Source organism: Symphodus melops (assembly GCF_947650265.1).
Source record: "Symphodus melops genome assembly, chromosome: 10".
Lineage (NCBI taxonomy): Eukaryota > Metazoa > Chordata > Actinopteri > Labriformes > Labridae > Symphodus > Symphodus melops.
This window is the reverse complement of record NC_136700.1, coordinates 21,346,217-21,363,026: the sequence shown is the minus strand read 5'-3', so window position 1 is coordinate 21,363,026 and position 16,810 is coordinate 21,346,217. Positions and strand designations below refer to the sequence as shown.

At 39.8% G+C, this 16,810-nt stretch overlaps 2 protein-coding genes across 2 annotated transcripts in view; both read right to left on the bottom strand.

The window, feature by feature from the left end:
- LOC306831086 (alpha-2-macroglobulin-like) overlaps positions 1-16,272 on the bottom strand; it is a 39,185-nt gene extending 22,913 nt beyond the window's left edge. The window contains exons 1-11 of the mRNA XM_079354975.1: positions 16,093-16,272; positions 15,807-15,987; positions 15,089-15,242; positions 14,788-14,840; positions 14,454-14,474; positions 13,967-14,132; positions 13,807-13,891; positions 13,567-13,717; positions 13,228-13,345; positions 13,041-13,150; positions 12,790-12,957 (exon numbers count right to left, since the gene is read on the bottom strand). Of these exons, the coding sequence (XP_079211101.1) occupies positions 12,790-12,957; positions 13,041-13,150; positions 13,228-13,345; positions 13,567-13,717; positions 13,807-13,891; positions 13,967-14,132; positions 14,454-14,474; positions 14,788-14,840; positions 15,089-15,242; positions 15,807-15,987; positions 16,093-16,178 (1,293 nt within the window). The 5' untranslated portion in view covers positions 16,179-16,272. The remainder of the gene's footprint in view (positions 1-12,789; positions 12,958-13,040; positions 13,151-13,227; positions 13,346-13,566; positions 13,718-13,806; positions 13,892-13,966; positions 14,133-14,453; positions 14,475-14,787; positions 14,841-15,088; positions 15,243-15,806; positions 15,988-16,092) is intronic.
- LOC306829916 (alpha-1-macroglobulin-like) lies at positions 1,528-12,653 on the bottom strand (the record flags this gene model as incomplete). Its single annotated transcript, XM_079353134.1, has 25 exons — positions 1,528-1,583; positions 1,910-2,060; positions 2,144-2,212; positions 2,291-2,381; positions 2,902-3,026; positions 3,579-3,791; positions 4,103-4,290; positions 4,372-4,534; positions 5,201-5,275; positions 5,506-5,662; positions 6,046-6,121; positions 6,523-6,699; positions 7,682-7,765; positions 7,881-7,932; positions 8,286-8,407; positions 8,664-8,790; positions 9,240-9,465; positions 10,085-10,252; positions 10,356-10,402; positions 10,493-10,639; positions 10,755-10,904; positions 10,981-11,126; positions 11,759-11,822; positions 11,959-12,186; positions 12,642-12,653. The coding sequence occupies 25 exons, from the start codon at positions 12,651-12,653 to the stop codon at positions 1,528-1,530; spliced, it is 3,114 nt and encodes a 1,037-aa protein (XP_079209260.1).
- Positions 16,273-16,810: the final 538 nt, after the last annotated feature.

The window sequence follows — 16,810 nt, the reverse complement described above, 5'->3', positions numbered from 1 at the left end:
AGCGCTTTTCTGCATAGGAACCAGAAGAACTTGGGTTATCCATTTCTCAAGACGTCACAACAGATATAGAGGAACTATACATGGAACTACAGAGCTACAATTTTGCACACTTTCATTTCAGCCAAGTGCCAACTTTTATACCGAATTGATCAAATGATCACAATCTGAGGTGGTCAGGTGGGATAGATCTCTAAAATTGGACCAATTGGCACTGACTGACCAAGAAAGGCGATCACATTTTCACCTAGTTGACGCAACAATGTGACGACCGCAGAGATTAGTGATGTCATTTTAAATTTAATTCAATCATGCATATTCTGAAAATGAAAAATACATTTGTTAATGCATTTAGCTTTAAGTGTCTGGTTTTCTTGTAAAAATGTTTAGTGTGAAATAAACCAATTTATATTTTAGATTAAAACTTAAAATACAAATTAGGTAAACACATACAATCTAAAAGTTATGAAGCATTTCAGTTGGTGCCATGTAATTTTCAAATTTGCTTTGCACTTTAATTTGTGAACGACAATATTCGATGGATTAGTTCATGTCAGAATTGTTTTGTCTAGATAGAGGGTGATTACAAAAACAATCACAAGCCCTGGACAAAAAAAAAAAAAACTTTCAGAATCCAGAAAAAAAAAAAAAAAAAAAAAAAAGGGATTTTTTAACTTTAAACATGTGCACAAAAACAAGGTTCAGCCAGGACTCCACTCAGTAATGATACCCCCGGGTGCTTGGTTAAGACTCTAAAGTTAATTAAGCATTTCTATGCATCTCCAAATAAAACATTTTTGCTGCGACGACAAAATGGATCACGCTTCTGTGAAAACTGTTTCTTTACCGTTCATTAAGTTTAATTTAGGCAATTTATAAAAGAGAGCTCAATATGTGTAAGATCAACCACCATAACCATAAATCAGATGATATCCAAGGTCAGTAAGAATGAAGAGGTCACAGGTTAATAACCCTTAAACAATATTTCTGCTTACAGCTATATTATTCCAAATCATTTTACTAAATATAACCCTGCACCAGTCTCATTACACGTTTCTCCTTGTAATCCACTTAGATGAGTTGAAGAATTTTTCATTTTATTTGGGACAACGGCATATTGTGCTGCCATCAAGTGGTCAAAAAAGAAATACATTTATAACAAAATAAATACACTCAAGCAGATGTGACTTGGAATAAAACTCATGTTTATTTTAGACTCTTACTGGAAGCATCAAGACAACATCAGTGTTCAGGCTGCAAATGAAAAGACAGCAGGACAATCAAAAAGCTGACAGCTGTTTACATTACATCTTGCCTCCTTAGACCAGTGGGGTCAAAGGAGGATGTATCAGACAGGGATAGCCTCACACACAGGTGCATGTGTGAACAACCAACTCTGGAAGATTTGGGGTTCAACCTGCCTTAAAAAAGTAAACTTAAAAAAGGAAATTATTCAGAGTGCATGTGTGAAAACAACTAAAAATTAAGAATAAATATCTGATGACTTAATGTTTGGAAAGCAAGCCGCTCTCACACTTCCTTTCCTGTAACACAGGGGTAGATGTACTGAGTCTCAGCCTGGTCACCTGAAAGGAAAAAAGAAGAAAACGATCAAAAACAAATTACTGAGCCAATTAAATAAAATGATAGCTTTCTTGTTGCATTTAGAGATCATTGAGGGAAGGCTGTTCCAATCTTGGCTCATCTCTTAAAAGACCCCATTTATCCCTCAGGCCTAAACAACTCTGCTTCACAGTCAAATAAAAGTAGGCTTCTAGCATGCAGACAGCTGTGCTAGAGACTCTGGCTACCTCTGGCTTTGAGCTCCCCAATCTAACCTGGAACAGCAGTGACTTTTTAGATTTACATATACAAGGTACTTTAAAGACAAAGGCTGTGGTGTTTAGCAGACAGTCAGCCTTTGTCTTTAAAGAATGTAATTTTAGCTTTTTTTTTTTTTTTTGGTAGTAGTCGTAGATCTTGACAACAGCTGGCTTCAAGTTCTGCACCGAGAGCTTCTGTATGAGCGCTAACTCATGATTGATGGGTGTGTCTTTCGGCAACTATTAGAAAAGAAAACAGACAATATTGTTAGAAACTAATGTGCAGAGCATTACTTATCATTTCTCACTTTGACTCCTCTCACCTCCGTAAAATAAACCATAACATGATCTTTCTTTTCTTCCACACGATCCACTAGCGGGGCGCTTTTGAGCTGTGAGGAGACAGCAAATTATTATCACCATCATGATGACATCATCATCTCTCAGGTTAACAATGAGGTGTAACTGACCTTCTTCAAAGACTCTGGGTCTGGGACAAATCCAGAGAGCATTTTGATATCCAGGATCACCATGTTTGTATTGTTCTCCGCTCCGCTGTATCTGTACACAGCAGTAAATTAGTTACACAGGGACTTATCCTGTACTCAGTGCACTGTGAGCTCCTTCATACAACAGTTATTGGCCTGACAACAAAGACATCATTAGATTGACGTTTTCACAGCAGTGTAGGTTTTGTCAGATAATTCAAAAAGTCAAAATCAGTCATTGACCACAAGATGTGTCCTTTCATTTGTTCTCAACATTACAGCTTATACATGTACAGAGTATACGTATGCATTCTATTTTACACCCTGTGATAGGCGAGGAAAAAGGGGACGTTTGGGTGCTGCTGCAAATATCAGGTGCCTTTTACTACAGCAGTCAGTAAGGCATTTTACTATGATACACAAATCAGGATTGTACAGCTTTTGAGCCCGCTTCATAACGCAAAAAAGTCAAAAAGACAACCTCTGATTCAAACAAACACTTAAAGTGTTTGTGTGCGGTTTGTAGGTATGCGAGTGATCCATTATGAAGTTATTTGGAATTTGGCTCCAGTTTGTGTAGAAATTTAACTTACAAGCTCTTGAATTTCAGGGAAAGCCTGCGTCTGTTAGAGGCGCTGCCACAGTCAGCTTCTGGTTCGACATTCACCATCAATGTGCTGACAGCAGTTGGAGTTGGGATGTTGTAGTGAAGAGAAATCTGGAAAACAAGTTTACAACGATCTTCAACTCTTCTCACCTGATTTTGAAGCTGTACATTTTTTCTTTGCAGCATGTAAAGGCCAAACATGTAGTGGCGCTGTGACTGTGAGAAACTTGCTGCAATATTTGACTTTAAATAAACTTGAAGACAGAAAATAACTCAAAGAAATTTGACATCAGATTCATTTCAACAGTAAAGCCTCATTGAGATTAAGAAGGTCTTTCCTGAAAGTGTCCTGATGTAAGACAGGCAGAAACACATTCAACATCTCAGTCACAGAGCAGAAAAGTATTATTAATATCTGTAACCTGATGCATCTTCAGTCTACTTTTTAACACATTTAAGAGACCCGCTCCCCCAGACACAAATCCTCCTGCAGCAGAGTCCAAGCTGCAGGAGCAGTGAACCTAAAACTTGTTTTCTCCCTTTACAGGACAGATAGTGTTTTGTGAATGGGTCACAGTGGAGACAGAAATAAAACATACCACATGTTCATCAAGAGGATTCTATTAGTGTTATCAGCAACAATTTGTTTCCACGTTTACTGACCTGCGCTGAAGCACACGCCGTTCCCTTCACCTGCAGGCTGTACTTTTCGGCCCCGCCCTGCAGCACCTGCTCCTGGTAGAGCAGCTTGTTTTCTTGGTTCACGTCGAAGAACAGCTGCATGCTGGGAGACTGGATCGTCACCGTGCTGGAACCTTTTGGACTGAACACCAGGGTGGAGTAGAGAGCCAAAGCCTGGAGAGCCACCACTGTGTCCTACGACAAACACGAGATCAGTAGTATTTGTTATGAAGGCTTTATTTACAGGAGGAAATGATGGCTGACAAAAGCAATGCCAAAAACAACTAAAACTATAGAAAATACATTTAAAGAAAACAAAAGACTTTAGATGGTTTGTAACTGTACTTTCCTTCTTCCCTTCCTGATGCATTTGTGTACAATCAAATTTGTTGGCTAACTTTGTTTATAAAAAGAGTTTCTAGCTAAGTCACAGGCTTGTCTGAGAACATTTTTTGTAGTGTATTTCTCTTCTAAAAAAGTTCACTTTGACTCTATTTCAGGGTTACCTGTGTGGAGGAGAAGCCTCCATAATAGTTCTGCTGAGTGGTCAGCCATCTGACGATGCGGGTGGAGTATCCCAGGTCTTCAGCAGTGGGAGAAGAGATGCTGAGTTTGGCCAGCAGCACATAAGAGCTGATCTCCACAGACAGAGAGGAGGTGTCTGTCGCGCTCTGAGACCAGTGGAGGTAACCTCCTGAAACACAAACACACTCATGGTGAGCTATACTGTCAGAGCTTCGATACCAGAGGGGGTTCCTTGAGGGGGAAGACTCACCTTTTTGTATTGCAACTGTGTCAAGGTGTCTCAGAAGGTGAGCACGGGTCTCCATGTCACCTGCCAGGGTGAAGACGTACGCCAGCAGAGCGGTGGCGTAGGTGTTGCTGAGGTCACTGATGGACTCCCTGAGGCAGGACAGGCTGCTTTTCACCACAGGATCCTGCAACACGTTTAAGAAGCCACATGATCTGATAAGGAAGTAATCATCGTAATAAATAAATTAAAATGTGACGTCAAAACTCTGACATTTAAAATAATCTTGTTTTAATAAATAGTCATCTGTGCGTCACTGAAATGGTGCCCATGAGGTACCATTTGGGTAAATGCAGAAATGACCTGGATAAAGAAAACCTAGAAGACGTGTCCAGACTTGTCCGTCTCTTATTTTCACGTTTAAGTGAAGAAAACAATTAAAGTTTGCGAGATACAAATCACATCAGCCTCCAGAGATGAATGGCACAAAAGGTAAACAGTCAGCAGAATCAGTTAAAGCCGTTTCACTGACTGACTGTCACTTTGGCTGTCCAGAGCTTCTTTTTGTGTTTTTGATGGAACTGTTTGTCCTGACAGAAAGCTCAAACCTCTGTTTGTTCTGAATGTGTCTCTTTAGTGAAGCACATGCTGCAGCTCCTGGTGCTCTACTGCTCTCTGATTGGTTAAATCATTGACAGCACACATCAGCTGTAGTCACCTACACTTTCTTTAAGATTTTAATTTGGGCATTCTCGACACCCCTCGACTCCTCTTTTTAATTCAGTGTGACGTTGTTGTTTTACCTCTATAATATAACACACACAACAAAGCTGTTGAACAAGTCTGTACTTACATTAACAGACGAGTTCATCTCCAAGAAGGCAGCAGTGATGTACGCACTGAGAGTCACTTCATCAGAGACGCCGCCCTGAAGAGAGAAAGCAAACGGTGACAGGGATGTCCAACGATACAATAACACTGAAGTTTAATCAAAATTACAATTCTGCACACAGTTTTCTCTAAGCTGATAAGATATGAAACAAATCAGCTCTTCCGTCTCACCTTGGAAATGTAAATATGTGCCGATAAAGCCTTTTTTTAAATTTGACCCACAGAGCTGACTGGTTTGTCATTTCTACACAGACAGTTTGTGTTTACCTTCATTCTGTTGTGGAAGAGTTTCCCCAACTGTTGGAAACATCCATGTTCCTGCTGTTTGCTCACCAGCCAAGACTTTGACTCTGAAATCTTTTCTGGGTCGATGAAGACGAACAACTGTGCTTTGGCGAAGGATCTCAGCACGAAAGCCGTCAGCCTGAGAACATGAAACAAAGTTACACCAACATCTAAGTGAAGACTTGATTCTGATTGGCTGCAGGGTGTTAGTTTATTCTGGATAATGAACCTCTTTACTCCCAATCCTGCCTTTGTTTGGTGCACAACATCCCCTTACATTTCCTGTCTCTCTAGAGAAGTAACAACAACAAGGGGCTTAAACATTTATTTCCATGTCTCTGAGTAGTATCAAAAGATCGATAATGCAGCTAAAGAAATTTAAAGACTGAAAGAGTGTTTGTTCTGCACTACATCCAACCATACAAGGATCTTAACCTTACTTAGATTAGACATTCACAACAACAACCTGAATGCATAATGGAGAAATAGAAACATGTGGATAGGATTCAGTAATGTTCTCACCAAGTGTTCCCTGATCCTCTTCCAAATGTGCTGTAAGCTCCTCCATGATGCTTGTAGTTCAGCTGTCTCTGGTAGCCTGTTAAACAATCACAGATGAAAACAGATTGTACTGAACACTTTCAACAGGTGAGCTGATGTGAGAACATGACGGGAAATATTCAGGAAGATTCACAGAGAGGAAGTTCAAGGTGATGCTGACGTTTCGTTACGTCCCTCAGTATATGAGTTCTTGAATTCAAGATTTTTTTTTATTAAGTTTGTTTCTTTATTGGTTGCAAATGTGATGTTACTATGACAACCATTTGGAGACCAAGCTTCTATTGCATCTGTATAACTATCCTAATTGCAGGAATCTTTTGTTTTTAACACATCATGCAACATTTATTCTAAGTAAGTAAAAACAATGAGGTTAGTTGAAAGATGGAAGAGACTGAATATTTTATTTTTTGCATTCCTAAGAAAACAACAGATACACACCACTGGTCAGGAAGTTGCCAGCCTTCTCCATGATGGCCGGGGTCAGCTGCTGTGTGTTCTTCAGGTATTGGAGGATGTAGATGTTCGGGGCCAGAAGAGCCATGTTCTGCTCGCCACATCCATATGGCATCCGCAGCAGCCCGTCCAGGTTCTTCAGAGCTCGGCCCAGGATGTCACCTGAACAAAAACACAGACTTCATTCATTGCTGCAATTGTGGACACAAAATCTACAAACAGTCGGAAGGACTTGTACCACATTAGAGTGTTTATATGCCAGTTGAAGAGAAATCAAATCCTTTCATCTGAAATCTGAGGGTGAAAGTGACAGAAGTTAGAAACATATGGAGGTAGAATTAAAACATTTGGAGGGTTTATCTGTGCTAAAACTTTCTCCTGTTAAATGACTGAACGAGTGGCAGAGTGGTATATTAATATCTGTGTTTGAAGGGAGCTTCTTACTGTTGACTTAGCAAAGACATTTTAGACTGAAGTTCTTAGTTTGCATTCATCATTTCATTTGTAAGTTAGACAAACAGGACTCAAATGTATACAACTTGTATTAAATCAGAACTATCTAATATACTATTAAACCTATTTTGTCATCTCAGGGTGCTGCGTCATTTTCTGTATACCTGTGTGACCAATAAACCAGTGTAGCATGCTGGGATACACAGCTACACGTTGTGAACTTTGACCTATCAGATTCACCACTAAGGAAGATAGTGTCATCATTTGTTTTGGGGGTCTCTCCGAGTGGCAGACTGTGGCTTATATAGCACAGAGATTTATATTCTGGATGTTTGGGTATTTGATTAGATAAGGACGTTTCAGCACTTAGATGTGTGCAAGTAAACTTCTGAGTCTTGACTGTTGATTTTGTCTTTACCTACAGCAACAAATCCCAGATAAGAAAATGTTGGGGAATGCCAAAATTATCTAAAAAAAAAAAACTGTTCAATGAGTTGAGAAGAATTGTCTTCTAAGAAAGATTGGTGACTGAGGTTCATTGATCTTTCCGCCACCTTTATTACTTCGCTCTTTATAAACACCATGAATACCAAGGTCCATAAATCCTTTCAGGACAAAGCCACACATTGAATTCTGTTAATAGCTGTGAAGACAATCACTCCACTGCAGCAAAGAGAAATCACCAGTTTACCCAGGACTGAAACAAGAGCACGGGCAGATCCTTGGATCACATTCTCAGGGAGCGATATCTCGACTTCCTCTGTCAAAGTCTCATCTGTAAACACAAAACAAATCCTTTACAGAGAAGAACAAAACGAGGACTCAGAATAAAATTCAAAAAGACCGACATGATGATGTGGGGAAGAATCTTTTGCTTTTTCCACACTGACCTTTGGGACAGAGCAGCCAGTTGTGGGTCTTGATCACCTCGGTTCCTTCAGCCTGAGGAGCAGAAATGATGTCACTTCCACATATTTAGCATGAGATGCTAATGATAATACTGGGATACTACAGAAAAGAAAAGCTAATCATTGCTGATTCATTAGTGTTAAAGACCAACTAATCCTTCAAATAAACGTAAACAGTGACTGATCGCTCTGCAGGATCACACAAAAATAGTATGACCTGAATACTGTAAGTTGTCAAGTTTTTCAAATACAAAAATAATGCTGTTGAAGACACCTGACCCAAGTAAAAGCAGGGTGAGTGCGTCGATTAATAACACCCTGATACATCAGTTGAAGTTTCTCTGTATGAGTTAGAGTTCCTTTTTCATTGTGTTGTAAGGTACAAACCTTTACAATGAGGGATTTTGTGACCACGTCGACGCGACCTCTCTCCGGCACGCTCACAATCTCATTGTTACATGAAATATGAGACGCCACAGCCTCAGCAGTCACAGACACGTTCATAACCCCTGAAACAAAGGGAGAACATTATCAAGAAAATACCAGACAGCCTGTTTACACTTGTATGAGAACATTTTTAAATCCATTTCAGTGTCGGCAAAAAGGTAACTTTATATACTAGTTTGTAGGGTTTTTTAGGAGAATGGTGACGATGAGTATAAAATTGTTTTTGAGCGGCTTGGTCTGACATTTACTCAACATTTTCAGAGTGCATGAGTGAAAACAAACAGTTTAAAAACAAACACAAATAGACTTGACCATCACCTAAAGCTGTGGCATCCATGATCCAGCTGAGGGTCTTGCGCTCGTTGGCACATAAACATGACGTGTACTGGTCACCAGAGAGGGGGGTGAGCGTGTAATCCAAGGAGGGGGCTGGAGTCACAGTGACCTGTTGAAAAGAGACAACTGTATTTTATCATGTTCAAAACGCAAACAACCATTGATCTAAAAAAAGATCCAAACAAGCTCTTCATAATGACATCGATAAGCTTTCCATCCAGAAAATAAAGTTGATTATGTGACTGCGGGCGTCAAAGTTTTTTGTTGACATTATTTTAACTGATTTCAGGAAGTTAAGAGACACAAGTACGTTGTTGTAGTCCTGAAGCTATATCTGCTTTAATGGAGTATTTTCAACTAACTATTTACTTCAACCCCGTCACATTACCACATATATTTTTTTTTTATATTTATAGTTAAACTCAGTAAAAAGATAAACAGGATCCTCTCAGTGCTGCGGGGGTAAACTCCAGGTGACCGGGGGCTCTTGAAGATTAAAATGTTTGTCTCACTGCAGAAGGGATGCCACAGCATAATCTGACTATAAACATTGGTTACCATGATGCAGCTGGACAGGTAGTTAAAGACGGTCGCCTTCAGCTCAAAGTTCTCGCCTCGGATGATGGAGTAAGGCAGGCTGAGCTCCAGGAAGAAAGGCTGGAAGACGGTGAGCTCTTTACGAGGAGCTAAACCAAAACCCTGAGGTGACAAACAAAAAGCCTCCGTCTCCCAGGTGGTGATGGTGTCAGGGACAGTGACGGGCACATCCTTTGTTCCAGTCTCCCTGAAGCAGAAAAAATAATGAACACAGGTCTGCATTATGACTTGAAGAAATCAGGAAATGTTACATCAAGTGTCACTCTGAATAACAGCATTACCAGTTTGCACAGTGCTTTCAAACCTGATTACAACCAGTTCATCAGCATCAAAGCAGTGTAGGATGGATCAACAAACAACTCTTAAGTCAATCCAATTTTATCAAGTTCTCGTCTCTTTTCTTTGATTGGCTGATGTGATCCTGCTTGGTACAGTAAATAAGACCTAAACTGTGTTGTTAAGAAGCTCAAATCTTCTCTGTACAGCCTGAGCTCGCCCTTAGATTTATGTTTTTTAATAGTTACATTCCAGCATGTTGTTTTGTCTGAACTGAATTTTGGTTCCTCTCTCCTTTAGGTTTTCGAGGTGCAGTCTTTAGCCGGACCACTCACCACATAGAAGGACGGCTTTCAATGGGAATCTCTGGTGTAACATAATGAGCTACTGAAATCACATCAAAACGTTTGTAGTGCTTATTGTGAAGTGCATGCTATAAAATGTAATCCTGCAGGTGTCACTGCATACAATCATGTGTAAAAGGTAGAAATGCTTTGGGACATTTTGCCAGGTGTGTGATAGAAGCTCACCCAACTTCCACAAGGTCCCAAATCCAAGTCTCAGGGAAAAAACTGCGGACAGTCTCTACAACTCCCTCAGAGTTGCCAGGATGTTCACTAGTCAAAGTAAAAAACCCCTCGTCAAGAAATTCATCTTCTGTATAGAAACCAGAAAATATTCCATCAGAACATGTTGTGCTTTAAATCTTTGACAGCTTCTGAGTGTCAATGAGCAAGTACAGTATGATAAATGAAAGACAAAAAGTCACCATATGGTACGTGGTAATCTTCGACGAGGCACGCTGGCGTCCAAATAAGCAAATTGGTTGCCATCTTCAGCCCAACACTCTAGATAAAACACAGGAAACTCACTGAAAACGTATTATATAAAACCTTTTTTTTTTTTTTTTTTAATTTCAAACATTTCATAAGAATTACCTGGAAAACATTGTAAGCATCATCTGTGGCATACAGTAGGTTATGTGGCATGATAGATCTTTTTGATCTCCCTGTCAGGCACTCTAAAGGGTCTTCAGCTGAGTATGGAATATGTGTAGATTTTCTGACTGGTAACAGTTTAAATATCTGAAAAGAAAGGCAGCTGAATGAGTTTCCAACAGGGGACAAATCTGTCATGTTAAAGAGAGTCCCCTGGTTCTTGATGGAGACTAATAGACACTTGGTTTATTGAAGCATTTACCTTTTCTGCGTCCAGAGTTTTCCCGGGCTCTTTAATGAGGACGCTCTGGTCGACAGCACTCAGTCCACACAGAGAGTCAGGATGGGACGTCAGCTTCAGGATGTTTTCCTCTCCTGGGACAGCCGAGGATGGAGAAAACTCCAGTGACACCTGACAAAGAAAAACTGTCAGTGGGACACAGTAAAAGTGTTTAAGAAGCAAAGCCTGTGAGACAAAACACACTGACCTTGTGAGTGAAGCACTTCTCAGTGGAGAAGTCAGCACTGTGGGCGATCACCGTCTCACTGGGGAGGACAGCGTAAGCCACAACCTGGACGTCTGGAGACATCTCAGGGGACACTCTGAACTTGAAGGACATCTCGCCCTCAGTCACTGAAACAGACAGAAATATAGAAATGGTTAACAGGATACCCAGTGCAGAGCCGATACTTTCTCAAGTTTTCATGGTTGCAGAAACTTTTGCTGCATTGATAAGAAATCCTATATTTTTAAAACTTATATCAAAGATCAGCTGCAAGAAGGAGAGAACAGCAGTTCAGTTTCTTTCAGTTTGTTGTCAATGAGGTGAAACTTCTTTGTGTTCCTGAAAGTCCTTAAATTATTTCCCATGTGTTGCAAACAGGGAAAAGTGGTGTGCATTGTTTTTGTAGGCTATTGTGGCTTTTGCTTTTGCCAGGCTATCATTATATAAAACCACTACAGTAAAAGCTAACAATATTCTCAACAGTGGAATTTTGAGATTTTTAGATGCCCCCCCCCTTGTGCACAGGAGACCCTGTATTACAGAGGAACATGGCTTTTGTGCGTTTAGGTTTCCAGCAGCTTTCAAAACAAAGTTAAGTTTGTGTTTGTCGAGTGAATAACCTCTGGGTTATACAAAAAGATATGAAATCCTGCCTCCCTCTCTCTCCAGTGAAGAACTCTTTAACCAGAGGTGAGACAAACAGTTACATACTGGGCCTTCATGGAAAGAAAGTTCCTGATTCAAGGCAGTCTTTTAATACCTGATTTATCTTGGACTTCAACTTGTTTGAATCCTTGCCATACAATGGCTCCTCTGGATAAGACCTGTGGGGTTTAAAAGACACACTGAATAAGTAACGCTCTCTCACAGTGACACCTCATTCTTATTACGGCAGATTACAAACTGTGCTTTTCTTGTTTGTCAGAAGAACATGAATAGACTTCCAAACAGTTCACCCACCAGATACAAGACATCTGCAGAGCCTTGAGCTTCTCCGACTATAATGAAACGGATGAAGATTTCTGCTTCTGTATCACAGGCAAGTGGTTGATCGTTTTTCTTCACCTCCAGGGAGCTGATTGTTTTAGTTTCTGGAGCAAAATCTTTGACCGAGGTCAGTGTGTGTTCTCCGATTTGGTAGTACGGAGATCGATGCTCATCGTATGTCACTGAGGGTTCGCTGCTTACCTAGATCGTGGGGTGAAGTTGAGAAATGAACCTATGAGTGTTGAGCTTCAACCAAGTTCATCAAAGAATAACTTCAGTTTGAGTTCCCACCCTCTCCTCTGAAATAATACTCACTTCACATCATTTTGGGTTTATAATGTAAACCTGTTCATTTAAAGTAACAACATCGTTTTCAGGTTCATGAAAACTATGATGAAATAATATGCTGCAGAGTCTAAAACAACTCAGTATACAGCTTCACAACCCTCTGTGCAACTTATTATGACAACATGGGAGTATGTGTGTAGTGATGTCAGATTGACGTCTTGTTTTTGTGTGTCTATATGTACATACAGATCCCTAAAAGGTGTAACAGAAGTATGTACATCACAAATTCTGTTCTTGACTTTTTCCCTGCAAAGAAACCAAATCCCAACCAACACGATTGATCAACCCGACAAAACAGAAAGCTGTACATTCCTGTTCATAAGACGCCAAAATCCAGTCTGAAGCAGATATTTGTGCATAGAGATGATCAGTAGCAGCGTATTGATCATTTAGGTCTAAACCTTTGTGTGTTTTGATGTTGTCTTAGTTTCTAGTGCAGTTTCACATCGTACTTACAAGAAGCTGGATGTCGTGTTTAAACTCAGCTGTGCTGATCGTGAAAGCTGCGACACCTTCACTGTCAGTTGTGAGATTCTGCAGCAGACGTGACGACCACATGTCTCCCTCAAACAAGTGCACCTTCATGCCAGGGATGGGCGTGTTGTCGTAAGTCACAGCTTTGACCTGTTAAAAGCACAAAGTTGCATGACTAAACGAAAAGCTGAGACTGTGCTCAGGATCTGATGCACGAGTGAGCGTGAACTTACTTTTCCCTCCACATCTGATCCTTTGTCGTAAATCTTGGGTGCGTCAATGAAGAAAACCTTTCCGATGACGTAGGATACATCAAGTCTCTTCTGATTATGGTGTGCAATACCTGTACAAGAAGCCTCAGTGTTAAAGCTCATAAAGATATAAACAATGAATAGACTTCAAAACAAGGTTGACACTTGCCTGTTCCCTCCTCCTCCACGCTGGCCTTGAGTTGCAGTGAATCTCGAAGCACTTTTTGGTCAAGTTTTGTGAAAGTTGACATCTTGATAAGAAAAGTTGCACAGCCGGTCTTATCCGCCTAAAAAGTTTAATTTAACAGACTCATTAAAATAAGGACATTGAGGTTCAGTCTCCAGTTTTGTTGAAGCTTGGTCCAGCTGGTTTCCATGCTGGAAAACAATCTTCTGTTCTTTGTTTTGGAATGATAAAACAGGAGACTTTATATACTTTCTTCCTTATTTAGAAGTATGCAGGATGTTGAATGTCAAGTAATGCATGTAAGGTTCCAGCAGACTCTACCTGTTTTATCTCCATGTGAGATGGGGGTGTTATCTCAGGGACACGAGCTGGATTATCAGGGGTGACGTCAAAGGTCCTTGTATAATAGTGACTGAGAGGTCGGTGCATCTCAATTGTAACATTTCCTGGAACAGGCTGCCCGTATGTATATCTACATAGACAAATTAAACATGGTGTTTGAATGGAGACATTTTCTGTTAGTTTGTTTAAGAGTGAACGAATGAAAGAAGCTTGACCTACTTTGCACAAACTACAACTTTGATGTCTTCTAATCCGATACTAACTTCACCAGCTGCATCTATTTTGACTTCAAATCTCGGCAAAACTGCAGACAAAAACATTTTATTATTGCTTCAATACAAACGTATTGAAATAGAAGGCATGAAGAGAAATAACTCACCGTATTTCTCCACCTTAAAGGTGTGAACAATTTTCTTAACCCCAATCGACACAATGACACTGTAGGTTCCTTCACGAGCCTCAGAGTTTAAGGAGTAAAACAGCTGCAATATTTTCCCATTGGATTGTTTTTGTAACCACTGTCCAATCCTGTTGTTGGCTGAATCCTGTATATGACGAAGGTGCAAAATTAAAATACAGGAGAAACGTGTATTCAAAACAGAATAAAGCCCAGACCAAACTGCCAACTTCTCTCCCAAATGACAGTATGAAGTTCATTTCATTCAAAAAAAAAAAAAATCATTCAGACGCTTTTCGCTCTGCAGCACAGTGCAAGGGAACACTTTGAATGATTTGTAAATTTGACTTCTTAGATGGATGGATAGATAGATACTTTATTGATCCCGAGGGAAATTCAGAAGTTAGTGCGTTGTCTTTTTGTGAAACAGGTCCTGATACATCATAAAGGTGAGTAGATATTTTCTTACCTTAATTTCAATGACAGTGTACTGTGAAAAAAGAAAGCTGTATTTAGAGGACATTTTGATTCAGTCATTGTTGCATTTCCCATAGAAAATCATTGCATTTCATCATTTTAAGTTTCAACTGGCAATTAAACTGAATTTGTTTTACTCTTTGAGGCTTCCATCATAAACCTAGGTTGGCTTTCTAGCGAGTTTCAAGACCAAACTGCTAAACATTACATTAGAACAATACATCACGTTTAAGTGTTTCAGTAAATCTATTATAAGATCAGCCCAAGTACCAATCTTTAGATTAATAAAATCTAATAATCCAGGAAAAGGCTGTTTACACTCTTACCAAGCGATTGACAGGTCTCAACTTGCTGTCCAGAGAGACGACTCTGAAATTCACTGAGAAATGTGCAAAGAGATATGAAGTTAAAAAACCTCATCTTCTGAGTATTACTTTCAATCCACCTAAACCTTGCACAAAAAGGACATTTGTCTCTAGCATATCATCTTTGTTGTGGTACCATTTAAAGGGGAACACAAATTTCCTTACATTGTTTAATCATCAAGCAATAAGTCAACCACTCAATAAATTATTAACACCTATTTTATGTATTAAGGAATTGAAAGCCAGACAACTATCTAACAACCTGTTTGTCCTGGGAGGTAGATCGGTTTATCCGTTTGGATGAATGTGCTGGGCTGGTAGGCTTTGATCAGAACTTTTCGGACTTCTTTTGAGTTAAACGTTGCCCCGCGGACCTGCACCTCCAACATCCGGACTTCCTCTTGAACTGAAGGAGCCTGTGAAAGAAGGGTACTTTTTTTAGTGTCTTCTCGTTGCGAATGAAAACAGGGAACTGAACCCAATTGTAGTGTAGAACCAATAAACTACTTAGATTATAGTAGTCCCCAGTGTTGTCTTTACTCCTGCCTGTTGATTGTCCTCACCTGTGTCTGTGTTTGATTACCCCGGTCTATTTAATCAGTGTTCCTTGCCTTGTATAAGATTTCTCATGTTAGTGTTTCCCATTGATGGAAATTAAAATCTAATCTTTTAAATTAAGCTCCAGTGGGTAAAGTGATGTGACATTTTCCAGATAATATATTAAACGTGTAACCGCTTGATGAGGGCAGGGAATAGGCACAGAATCAGAGGTTCCACTTTGTCTACAGGGGACGCCAAAATAAACAACACAAACCGAATATTGCGCACAGGGTTTCAATAGTTGTGAAAGCTGATCATTTCCTTGGCACCCTGCGTTATGATTCTCCATTTTCAGAGTCCGTATTAAGCCATTATATGACAGTTTTTAAAAGTTACAACAAAAATTCCACAGAGGATTTAAGCAACAAAAACAAGCTGACCGTAAACTTAATGCAGGTATGAAACTCCTGACTGGATGTTTCCTCCATGAGAATCATATTCTGCTGCAGGGACCTCAGAGAGACAGTCATCACCAGGGTCTCATTGGGCTTCAAGAGGCTCGCACAGAACGGCGTTTCAGCTCCAGCCTCGATGACTGCAGGAATGGTGACCATGAACTGCCTGCACACAACAAATTGAGCATCAAAGTATTAAACTTAAACTAAACTTACAATCAAACAAAAGTGTGAATTTTATCAATTTTATCAACAATAAAAGTGAACTTACGGCCCTGCCACTGCTTGATCCACACACATCAAACTCAGGTAGACAAACAGTGTCCATGTTAACGTCTGAACCCCAGGACGACCCATGGCTGACTGTGATGAACTCCAACGACCACCTGTGTTAAATAGCTGCCAAAAATCGACGCACCTTCCCGGAAAATAACACAGCCCACTTATTTATTCTGGGCGGCTTGTTATTCAATCATTACGCATAAATGAAGCCAGTTCAGTAAGTCCTGTTTGTTTGTTGTTGTTTTTTTATGTCGGAAGGCCTGCATTTAAGCAACAATTTTTAGTATATGTCATATTAACGATCTGAGAGCACAAAAAGTATAAATTTCAAGTATATTTTCTCTCCTCTTGAAGAAAAGGACAACTTCTCATTGCCAACAATCTCAAATTTGAAAACTACTGTTATTTGATAGATTGCCATCAAAAACACTACATGATAAGATGTTAAATTATATGAAAAGCAAAGATGTATTAATAGTCAGAATTAGCTCAGAAATTTGGTTCAACTGACTCACTTTTTGCCTTGTGTGGAAAAGTGCTAGGTGATATAAATAGTGAGTTATTACTACTTTTAAAGTTTTTTTGCTGAACAATGTTTTATTCCTAAGTTTAAATGATGCGTATCGAGATCTGTGTTTTATTCTGTGACCGTTCAGAGGTAGCACCTCTCTAAAAATCTGAATGTGATTCCATGTTGTTCTAATTTT